This window comes from Mytilus galloprovincialis, chromosome 13 (genome assembly GCF_965363235.1).
Source record: "Mytilus galloprovincialis chromosome 13, xbMytGall1.hap1.1, whole genome shotgun sequence".
Taxonomy (NCBI): Eukaryota; Metazoa; Mollusca; class Bivalvia; order Mytilida; family Mytilidae; genus Mytilus; species Mytilus galloprovincialis.
Window position 1 is genome coordinate 51340993 of NC_134850.1, and position 12127 is coordinate 51353119.

A 12127-nucleotide genomic window follows, 5' to 3' on the forward strand; every position below is an offset into this window, starting at 1 on the left:
TCGCCTTGAAGGGTGGAAAGGTGTCAAATCTTAACATTCAATCTTATACATTTGTATATGCAAAGGGTTCCAACTTGAAAATCTCAGTTTCCAGGTATCAAATGTTATAAACTTATATCTCTCAAGCAAGCAAGCAATTCTGAAGCGAAAACTAATACATGTAACTGTTATCATGTTATGACTTTGTCTTTGTTTTCATAGCAACAGTGACAAGAAAACTGCTAGGAAATAAGCCTATACTCTTTCTTTCTTTCACTACTATCTGAATTATCACTTGTAATGAACCATGTGATTCAATGGCAGTTTTTACATAGACTTTTGATGTTAATGACAAGACACACATCAAAGCAAGTAGCAAGAACTCTTTGAAGATTAATTATTTCCAACAAAAGCATAGATGGATATCACATTTAATATGGATGGGATTCAGTTATGATAAATATAGAATAAGAATTACCAAATGAAACAACTACCCATAAAGATTGATGGACAAAGATGTCTATTTCAATCCAGTTCAGAGTTGGACATGAAAGGAACAACCATTAAAAAGACTAATGCTTCTACAAATTATTAGATGTTGATCATGATTATTTTTCCCAGTTTCAGTAGAAAAAAACATGCTGGTCTTGTAATGTCTGGCATTTCAGACAAAAGACATTAAAGTACATAGAATATATAAATAATATCTACATGTCTGATGAAATTTGATTAACCATAGAGATGTCCACTTTACAGCAATCAGATCTAATTATACCCTAATGGTATTATCAATTAACATAATGGCTAGAATATGATACTCGTTTATCTTATGATTCATTGACATGACGTTTCACTTATTGTGAAGATGTCATGTGCTTTTTTTTCTTCAGCAATTGAGCTTTTTGTTTATATATAATAATAGAGGGGGGCAGGTCCTATTTCGGGACATTGGGATCAGGTGTTTTTAAAGCTTGGGATTTTGGGATTGACCATTTCTGGATCTGGAATTTCTTTTTCGAAATTTCAGATGTCAGGATTAAATCTATTTTTAATTTGGGACCTCAGGATTTCATATTTTTAAGATATTTCCAGCTCAGGACCCCTCTAACACACCCTCATAATAAGTTTCTAGGAGACTAACAGCTATGCTATAATTGTACATCTTTCCATTATATTATTGAGGTGGACACTATTAAGGGAGAAGCCAGAGTACCTATAGAGAACCATCAAAAAGATCAGAGTCAAACGCACCTTGTCACGAGTAGGGTTGAGTGATACAAAAAACTAGTTTAACCCTGCCATATACTAAAGTGTCAGTCTCACATCAGGAACATAACAACTGCTGGTCTTTATGTTAAATTCATTTTCAAGAGGCGATTAAGTGTTTGACCCCTACATGTTTGATTTTTTAAACAGCTGGGTTGCTGTCATACCATGCATCTTCTTTTATTCATATAGCAACATGCATCATCATCATCCATAAATATGATAATGTTTCAAGATGTTAAAAACACAAAATATGTAATTATGAAATAAAAAAGTGGACACCTGGCCCATTTTATTGTTAATGTAGTGTGATAATGGTTAAACATTTGGTTAAACTTGAGATCAGATGTAATTTGATTTGAAATCCATGTGCAGTACTTGAAAACTTAATGTATGAATACACCAATATAGAATGACCTCACACACTATCAGGCTATAAAGAGTAAAATGTTGAGGTCATTGGACATGGAATTCTATTTCACTATTTTTTTTTCCATATATATATATATATAAGACATCATTTTCTCACAAAGAAACCATCTACTGTGGATTCATTATTATTTGTTGGATACCAATTTTTGTGAATATCCCCTTTTTTTTTTTAGACGATCAATGCATTTAAATGGGGATATATAGTTGGAACCCCCCTTTTGTTCTGGGTTAGGAAACCCCCTTTTTAAAGTGGCTGGATCTGCCCCTAAACAATATAGTCTAACAAATCTCCTCTACAGAATCTTTTCTTTTCCCAGCTATTCCTGCTCACCTTTTTTAACTTCCCCAGAGCACCAGCAGGAAATTCTTTCTTGTACATTTTCTTGAGCCGTCTCATCTCTGGCTTTGTCATGCCTATGTCATTAAGGTCTTCTTCCTCAACGTACTTTAATTGGTGGATGGCATTTATCTTCAGTTGGTCCTTAAGAGCTTGGTAGTAGTGGTCCAACTCCGCCTCCTCCATAAACTCAAGGAGGCTCTTCTCTGTCGTCATGGTGATAGGGTATCACCTGACCTGAAAAAGAGATATTATTTGTAAACTTTATTTGTAATCCTGAGCAAAATTCATAATCAAAAAGACTTAATAGTGATAGGGGAAGAGATTGAACATTCTCAGTATTTGATCATTCGATCATAGCTTCTTCTGATTTTAAAAATGTTATGTGCTGTATATTTCTTTTTTCTCATTATATCTTTTCTTTTTCTTTCAATGTTTTCAATTATTTAGGAGAAAAGTGATCCATCCTCATTGGAATATTTGCTGCTTGGTGTATTTTAAACATGCACCAATAAGTCAATAATCCTATCCATATTTTTGGACAAAAGATTATGTAAGAAAGAAGGTCTATGTGTACAGGAACTGATATGGTGTAAAACCTAGTCAGCTCAGGATTGTAAACTGCTGAATGAAAAAGATGAAAATTATTTAAACACATCACAAACCTTCTTATCCAACTAAAACACTTAAATTATGGGTTGGTCTTTTACTATCAGATTTTTGAAACTTTGATAACTTTTCTTTGAATTAAGTGATTGTTATTTTGACAAGAAAAATATTTGAAAACAGTTTTACACCCAATGCTAATATTAGATTAAACTTCATGGCAACATTTCAATTTCTTGCTGATCCTATCTACAAAGCTATTCCGTGTTTTTTACAGATTACAGTACCGACATCCTTCTGACAGAAGTTCTGCAATCAACATATGTGTGTAGTCATCATTACATGAAGTTTATTGGATCTTAGTAAATATAATATTTGACATTTTCTTGAAATTATAAAACTGAAAATAATTTTCAGACAAATCCAGACCCACGACGCCACTGAAAGAGTGATTTGCGATCATTAGCCAATATCACCTGGAAACATTATAAAATGGTAATTCAGAGGGCCCTTCCACTTTTTTAATACTATATGGGATAGGCAGTTTTATTACAAGAAAATTTTGCATTGGAAAAATAAAATAAGGTGATTGATAAAACCAAATCTGACTGAATGACAGGAATTATTTTTATGAACTATATCCCAATCTACCATTTGGTCATTGGTTTTCAGAGGAGGTCAAATGTAGCAATTGTAAATATGACGGTTTATGAACCCATTCACACAAAACATTAGAAAACTTGGATAGCAAATATGCATTTTAGACACTGCATTGTCTGAATTCTAACTGGAAGATTATTTTTTCCTCAAGATATGGATCTATTTGTATCCAGACTTAGGTTTACATGAGAAAGAAGGATGGACAAAAAATGATAACAAACAAGAACAGTTGTTACTATAACCAATAATCTTGCCACTACTCTTCCCTTACTAGGGTGTCACCCTTAACCTCTCAAGGTCAAGTTCAAATCAATCCAGTCACTAGGATGTCTTCCTTAACCTCTTGAGGTCAAGGTCACAATAATCCAGTCAATTTACTCCATTAGAATAACAGTTACTTATGCAATCCCATTTACATGAAAAAGCCCGAATTTAACAGGCTGTATCCCTGGTTCTCTTTTGCCAATTCTGTTATTCTATATATTTGATTTTAATCAGGTAGTTAATCCCCAATGAATGCTATGTTATCAGAAGGTTAAACTGCCAATTCACCTGTTGAGTATTTCTATTTCTGATAAAAACAGGTGATACAAATAGTCAAAGAGATTTCTTATCTCTTATGTTTATATTGATAGGAAACTTCTAATGCAAAGAAGTATCTAACCCAAATACTTTTTGACACACCACTTCCTCTCATTATAAAATTTGGAACTCACAAACTGATCTTATATGCCAAAAAATACTTTCTTATCTGTCTTCGTTCATGCCAGAAACAAATTGTTTCTTTTTACTACAAAAATATGTTTGTGAGAACAGTCATTGCATTGAACATCACAATATTAAGATGCACTCTATTGTATTGAACATCACAATCTTAAGGTGCACTCTATTGTATTGAACATCACAATCTTAAGGTGCACTCTATTGTATTGAACATCACAATCTTAAGGTGCACTCTATTGTATTGAACATCACAATATTAAGGTGCACTCTATTGTATTGAACATCACAATCTTAAGTTGCACTAGCTATGCCTTTTAATCTTCTATTTCTTATCAATTCACCAAAAGAAAAGTCAATAGTTAATCAAATTTGAAGGTTTGAAAGTTGGTAGACAGGAATAAAGAGAGAATGGAATGGCCGTAATAGAAGGAAGGAATGACCAGTCACCTTTGGTCCCCCTGAATTTTGACTTCCAATAATAAAGCATTTTGGCTACAGTTGTAAATTCAGCCTCAGTTAATGCAAAGCCTCTCTATGTACAGAGAGTGTGTCACCTCTACCAAGGTGAGGCATTAAACACCCTATTTGGGGCTATGTAATCATTTATCCACCATGGTAACAGACTTCATTTAAGCATCTTAATACAACTATAAGCAAAGTGAAATTTCAAAGCCAAAATTTTAAGCATTTAGAATTTGAGAAATTCACTGTAAAATACAAGTCTTATAGATAATTAATAAGCTACTACAAATTAAGGAATTGGCTCGTTCTTACATCAACAAAGATCATCAATCATCATACATACACTTTTACTCTGTTCTTCTAATTAATATTTAGTAAATTCCAAAGGGGAGGTTACTCTTCATGTGTTGATAATTTATACCATCTGCTTTATGCCAGCATTTTTTTTTTGCTACTTGCTTTAATTTGTTTTCTACGTTTTTCTCTGTGTAGTTAGTAACTTTCGCATATAAGAACGATGGGTGTTCAATCTGTTAAGTTTATGATTCAGCTAATTTTTCATGCCAACATTTCATTTTGATTGTACATATTCCATCTGTAAATGTGTATTTGCAAAAGCTAACCATTCTATATCTGGTGCACCTAACAACACTGTAGGACTCCTAGACATACATTTTATAGCCTACATGCTATGAAATTCAGAGAAATTCTCCATTTTTCCTTTTTATTTCAGTTTATTCCTACATTAAACACCTACAAAGACACTTTCAAAACCTTCATTACACATTTGAAATCGGAAAGAAATTAATTGAAGATGTTCTTTCAAATCAATAATCAAAGGGGTTCCAATTCAGCAAATATCTCGCTCCTTAAAAACTATTTTCAAACATGACTTAATCAATCATACTTATTCAACTTTCAATGATTTTATTCATAGTTGATTTATTTTCAGTGAAAACAAAAGAGACAGGTTATATTAAGTACACAAAAGAAATTATCAATGGAAAAATGTATTACATATGTGATGACAATCTTTTTTACTGATATAATAGATATAACTAGTCAAATCTACAATATTTCATATTTAATATATATGTATATCATGTATTGAATATCAATGAATTGTCCTAGTGATTTTAACGATTGTGAACGAAATCTTGGCACTTGACAATGTTATCCTACTTCCTCTCTCAGAAGCACTTCAACTTCTTAAGTATCAAATTTCAGTAAAATCTAATCTTTAATTGATTTCAGCTTAATATTTCACACATATTGATATCTGAACCCAGTTAGATATTCCATTTCCAAAGGGGCATTACTGTCTAACTTTATATCTTACAACATATTTGGGTTTTTAGACAGTTGAGTTTTTTTTCCATAACTGAAGGCTGTATATTAATTGTATAGTGTAGAAGTATATTTTATTAACTTGTTCTCTTGGGTACCTCTGCTTTGCAAAGTGGAATAAGAACTTTGATGGGTAGGTTTATAATCATCAATTTCTCCATCCATATAAATAATTCACCAACATCTTTTCAAGCACTATAATCAAAGTCATCACAGTCTTTACATTTACACAGTACATAACCTATTGTATTGGTTGATAAAACTTGACACCAACTACTTGACAAATGTAACTATACCCTATAATTTGTCACCCTCCCATCCTCTTAAGTCAAAAATGATCATCATTACAAACTATACAATAAAAAGATCAACTTTCAAACAGAATTCAACATGTTCGATAAAATTTAAATGTCCTTTTATAGAATTTGAAAGTTGACCACAAGGAATGGTGCACCAAAGATGCATGCCTATAGTAATTTGTTTTGTCCCAAAAATCCAACGTTCTGCATAAAGAAAACTATTTAACAGTATGCAAATCATCAAATTAAAATTCATAAAAAAACACATTTGAACTGTTTGCACTTTATTTCTATTCATGTGCAACTTTAATTATATATTTTTAAAGTATAAAGGAGATGTTGTTTTGACACAGCAGGTGAAAACATAGTTTAAAAAAAAAAAAAAAAGAGAACTTCTAAAAACCTCAATCTTGTCATCTAAGGTAGATATCACAGGTCTGTTGTTAAGACACTGTATGTCTGAGAACATCAAAACTATCTTGAGCATAAAAATTGGTACTTTAACAAATTTTCATGCTTTATTTTAAACCATTGATTCCTTAAAACTCAAATAAAATATTAGACAGATGAAAAAAAAGCTAAGAGTGTAGGTAAACTTGAAATGGATGAAGATTATCTTTCATTAAAATATTGTCTTATAAGTTAAAAGAAGGTTACCGTCCATACATGTTTCCAAAGATAAATGACTCTGTTCTTATGCAAACTAAACACTCCTAGTTTGTAGTGTTTTTTCACAATTTCAGGTGCAAATGCCATACCTGTATAACTATAACCATAATGAAATAAAACAAACCAAAGAGGTCATCTTCAAAAAAGACCACACACAGTAAACCATGAGGAACCAGGCATTTTAGAGAGATACAATTTCATGTCTTTATATCTTATTTGTGGGGCTGAGGTTTCTATCAATGAAAATTTTGTTACACACAGTCAAGAAAACCATAGATGAGGTCCCAATGTATTAAATCAAGTCTAAAGGTGTGTTGTCCATACTATAGGCTACTGTAACTGATAACTCCACAATATTTACCAATTAAATGTAATTTTCATGTCATAAACCATTTATCTCCTGAATAAATGTTGACATTTATGTGTTGTTTAAATACTAGTCTCCCAGGCCAAGGGAATAAAGTACAGACTTGTAAATATACATGATATAATATGGCAAAAAAACTAATACCTTTTTCCAAATCAAAACTCAGAACACTTCAAATCTAAATAACAGGATCTTATTAAAAGAACTCTTGTATAAGATGCCTCTCTTCTCATTTAATACACTGCAGTTTATACTGGCCTGTAAAATATTAAAGTTTTATCAGAAATTCTTCAATTTTTAAGATTTTTTTAATGGAAATCCTTATATTTTTTTTTAACAAAACTGAAGAAGCTGATTTGGGCCAAAATAAGTTACTCCCTCCTCAACGTGTTTACCCTATTGGTCCCCCAAAGATGATCAACAAACTTCAAGAATATGCAAATAATCATGTAACTTATGTTAGAAAGAATTATGTAATGTTGCATTACACACAAAGAAGCTGATTGTATCCTGTTAACAGGTTAGTTAACTGGTCCCCCATTACTGTTTTACCCTGTTGGTTCCCTCAACATGATCTACTGACCTCCTACATACAAGTTATATATGAAATTATCATAAGATTTATGGCATAACATAACCTTGAGAAGAAAACTTATTACATATAGGATTATATATGCTTTTAAAAGGTTATATTGGTTATAAACCTGGAGATCTGAGCTGAATACCAAAATGTTTGATATTTTACTATGGTTGATAGATTAGACATTGATAGACATACATTTCACACTCAATTTACACTAATAAACAGACACAAATATGTTTTTATGATTTTTACTTTGTAAAGCAAAGTATCTGAGGGAAATTGTGAAGTAAAATAATTGACAGTAGTCTGTTTGTACCGACTGTGGGACACCAAGGGAAATATTTAGAAGTGTTAAAAACTAGAGAACTTGTGAAAACAGTAATAAATTTTCACTTAATTGGACTATAGTGACCTATACTTTGCTAACTTCTACATCATTTGGTTTCTTGTGGAGAGTTTTTTCATTTGCAATCATACCACATCTTCTCTATTTCATGTGGAACACAATAATCTGAACTTTTAACAAATCTGAATGGAAGAGCAAACCTCAATATAAAATGATTGAACTGTTAAGTAAATTAATCCTATTTGTCAGGAAATCATTTCCCTGTGAGCCTGAAGGAGGGGGTGTAGTGCTCTTAATCCAATGATAATCAATATTTGTTCATCCTAAGATTGTTTTTTCTCTTAGAAAGACCTGTTCTCTATGCACATTGCCTTGGCCTTGACTTGTTTCATTACAAGCTATTAAGGGTGTAATGTTTCATGTGTCAGTTTCATGCTCTACGACTTTTAAAACATAAACATGAAATTAAGTCAGTATTTATAAAAAGACAAGATTAAAATTTATATTTACATTAAAATTTTACACCACACCTGCAGTTACTCTAATAAATAAAACAAACTCAAACATTTACTGGGAGAAAAAAACCAAGAGTGCACATGTTTTTAGAAATGTTTCCCCTGCTTTGCTAATCATGTTTGAATTTCATTGAAAGTCTTTAAAATTAAGTATCATATAAACACTAAATATATCATGTTGGGGCATTTTACATGTTTTAGACAAGATTTTGCTCATTGTTGACCAGTATAGTTCCTCATGTTTGCCAATGAATCATTAAAATGAGGTCAAGGTCAGATGAGTGAATGATTGATTGATTGATGTTTAATGCCACTTTCAAAACTATTTTCCTATTTTCTTGTCAGTTAGTTTTTATTGGTAGAGGAAGCGGGAGTGCAGAAGTAAGAATTGATCTTCAGTAGGAAATATTTAACTGACAATCCTAGTCAATTAAGATTGGAGTCAAGAAGGTCAGATAAAACTTGCTAGAAATTATGAACAGTCCTTATTATCATTCAATATACCAAATTCCATTGACCTATTGCTTCCAGTATCTGAGAAATGGACTTAACCATGAAAATTTAAAATTGATCAATGAAGCATAAAAATGAAATCAATGAAGCATGAAAATGAGCTCAAGGTAAGATGAAACTTACAAGAAATACATACACCTTACAATTATTCAATGTACTTCATCAAAGGCGAGCAAAAACCAAACAAGCCTCATTACAAAGAATTTGTTTGTAATATACATGCTGATTAAAAAACAATGTAAAGTACATAAATCAAGTATAAATATTTAAATAAGACTAATTCAAGTCAATGATTAAGTATAAAAAATGACACTTCCCATAAACAACCTAACAGATCATGTACTAGACAGGTTTGTCAAGTCATGGTGAGATTCAATATTTCTTGTAAAGAAAGTTACATAAACTTTAGACATTTTCACTATTGAGAATGGAAATGGGGAATGTGTCAAAGCGACAACAACCCGACCATAGAGCAGACAACAGCCAAAGGCCACCAATGGGTCTTCAATGTAGCGAGAAACTTCCAAACTCGGAGGCGTCCCCTAAACAAATATGTATACTAGTTGAGTGATAATGGACGTCATACTAAACTCCAATTTATACACAATTTCTTGTTATGTACGCAACAATAGAGGTTCTGAAGGTTTTTTAAACTATAGTAGGGCCAAAAAAGAATAGGTTTGTTTGCCCTAACCCTACCTACCGAGAAAAAAGCTGCCTACTCAAAATCTTTTATTGTCCTGATGTGAAAATATTTTTTTTTTATTCAGATAGGCATGAAGATCAATAAACATCTGATACTTAAATTTCTCTTTGCCAAAAAAAAAAGAAAATGCCTATCTACCTACCCAATGTCTCGACGTTGGGTAGGGTTTGGGCAAACTAAAATATTTTTAAGTGTGGCCTAGTCATTTGGTCCAATCACTGCAGAGTCAGTGTTCTAGCACACAGTCTTTTCTATTATTACAAATATTTTATATCACGTTGTCATTTGCACTCTGAGACAGTTTTCTAGTGGGCCTGGCCCCCCTTTTGTTGGACAATTTGGTTGATTATGTAGGGAATCACTGAAGCATGACTGGAGTGGGTCCCCTCAAAATCTCTGGATCTGCCACTGATCTGGTGACAATTTTTACTGGACAAAATCCGATATTGCAACATGTCAGATGGACCTTGAGAATGACTGTAACCATGGATGTTCAAAGTGTTTGACTGTCGAACATAAATGCCCATAATGCATACATTGTGGTCATATTATATTCTGCACAAATTTGTATAATTGTCAAAAAAATATTTTGTAATCGTCAGATTTTTTCAAAGCTTGCTATTTATAGCCGTTCTTTTCGTAATCTCCAGACAAACCAAATATGGATATGTTATTTTTTTCCCCATTGAAATATAAGTGCACATGTGCATTTGGCAGATGCATATGACTCTTTGTCATAAATCAATGGTGTTTTGAAAGGCTGTAAATAATGAAGCGATAAAAGCTATCCAGATTTGCTCAATTAATTCTTTCATTCAGCTGTGTTTTATACTACATGTATTGATATTTTACAACAGAGAAGTTGGAATGTGAGGAATTTTACTGATTAAAATTGATATAAAAATCCATAAATATTGAAGATTTTCAACAGTTGGTTTTGTATTGATTAAAGAAACTTTCTAAAAATATCCCTGTCAGATTAGGCAGATTTTTTTTAACATAACTGTCTTAAGTATATACCGGTACATGAAATCTGTAAATTTATATACATACATCTATGAATGGTAAATGATTAAAAGTCTGCCTGAAGGGTGCCACCAGGCTATTCAGATGGCCCATTTGAAAGTCTTTGGTTTGACCAAGCCATTGAAATCTTACCTATATCAACTAATTTTACCTGAACTGAAGGCAAGCAAACAACATGTACCCCAAGCAGAGACATATAAAAGTAATTGAATTGAGAAATACCAGTAAAGCACCAGAAGGACTAACACATTCCATACATAAACCAATAAAAGTACATTTCAGAGATAACTCAACATACAATTACATACTCATCACTTGTTCATTATAGAATACTTTACTTTTGAAGCAAACTTTTCTGTAAACATGATAAAAGCAATTGAACTTAACCATTTTCACCTTTTAATAGTTCAAAGACCGACTACATGTAAACAACACATTTAATCAGGTTTTATATAATCTTTGTAAGTAGTTACATGGCCTCAGTTAGTTATTATAATACTTCACAAGTATAATACAGTGTGGTAATCTTGACTTAATTGGTTCTTCCTAAGAATTCTATGTCATGAATTGAAGCCACTGTGAAATAAGTCTTTGTTTTGCTAATATAATTAACGAAAAGAAAGAATGTAGTATGATTGCAATTGCATAACCGTAAACCAGAGACCAAATGACGTAGAAATTATCAACTATAGGTCATGGTGTGGCTTTCAACAATGAGCAAAACCAATAGTGCATAGTAAGCCATAAAAGGCATCAGAAATGACATGTAAAACAATTCAAATTCAAAAACTAACCAACTGTCAGAATATTATAAACAAAAGTTCACTTAAATAGTTGTAATGTGTGTATAATCTTTAATTGCTGGCCTTCTCTACCCAATCTCAAAGCTGACTTTTTCAAAAATCATACATTAATTTCTGCTATACCTTTCATGGGTCAAGATATAGATGAACCTAACTGCGGTGCACAATAATGTACAAAACATGCTATTGACTTGCACATGTTGCATTATGAAGTCAACAACCAAACAATTAAAAATTGTTGAAGTTATTGCTTTTAATTTCTATTGATAATAATTTCTTGTGATCTTCAAACAAACCATTAAATTCATCATTCTTTTTTTCTCTTTACAGTTACAGTGAAACCCGACCAAACTGAACAAAATCAAAACTAAGTCCCGAAGATGTTTGTTCTAAATAGTTTTCACTGTAACTGTATCATTTTTTTTAAACATGTTATAATTTCTTCATGCATCAAAACCCTGACTTAAAGTTTGCTTTCATGTTAAATT

At 31.9% G+C, this 12127-nt stretch overlaps 1 protein-coding gene across 37 annotated transcripts in view; it reads right to left on the minus strand.

Moving 5' to 3' along the window:
* The window catches only part of LOC143056612 (uncharacterized), a 128441-nt gene that overhangs the window by 51464 nt on the left and 64850 nt on the right, over positions 1–12127 (minus strand). For 36 of the 37 annotated variants that reach the window (XR_012972421.1, XM_076229731.1, XM_076229732.1 and 33 more), the window contains one exon: positions 2009–2251. Coding sequence is in view for 36 of the 37 variants with exons in the window: in XM_076229731.1 (XP_076085846.1) it covers positions 2009–2230 (222 nt within the window). In the remaining variant the exon portion in view is untranslated. Of the gene's footprint in view, positions 1–2008; positions 2252–7291; positions 7316–12127 lie in introns of those variants that run through there. The other variant, XM_076229736.1, reaches the window with a different exon arrangement.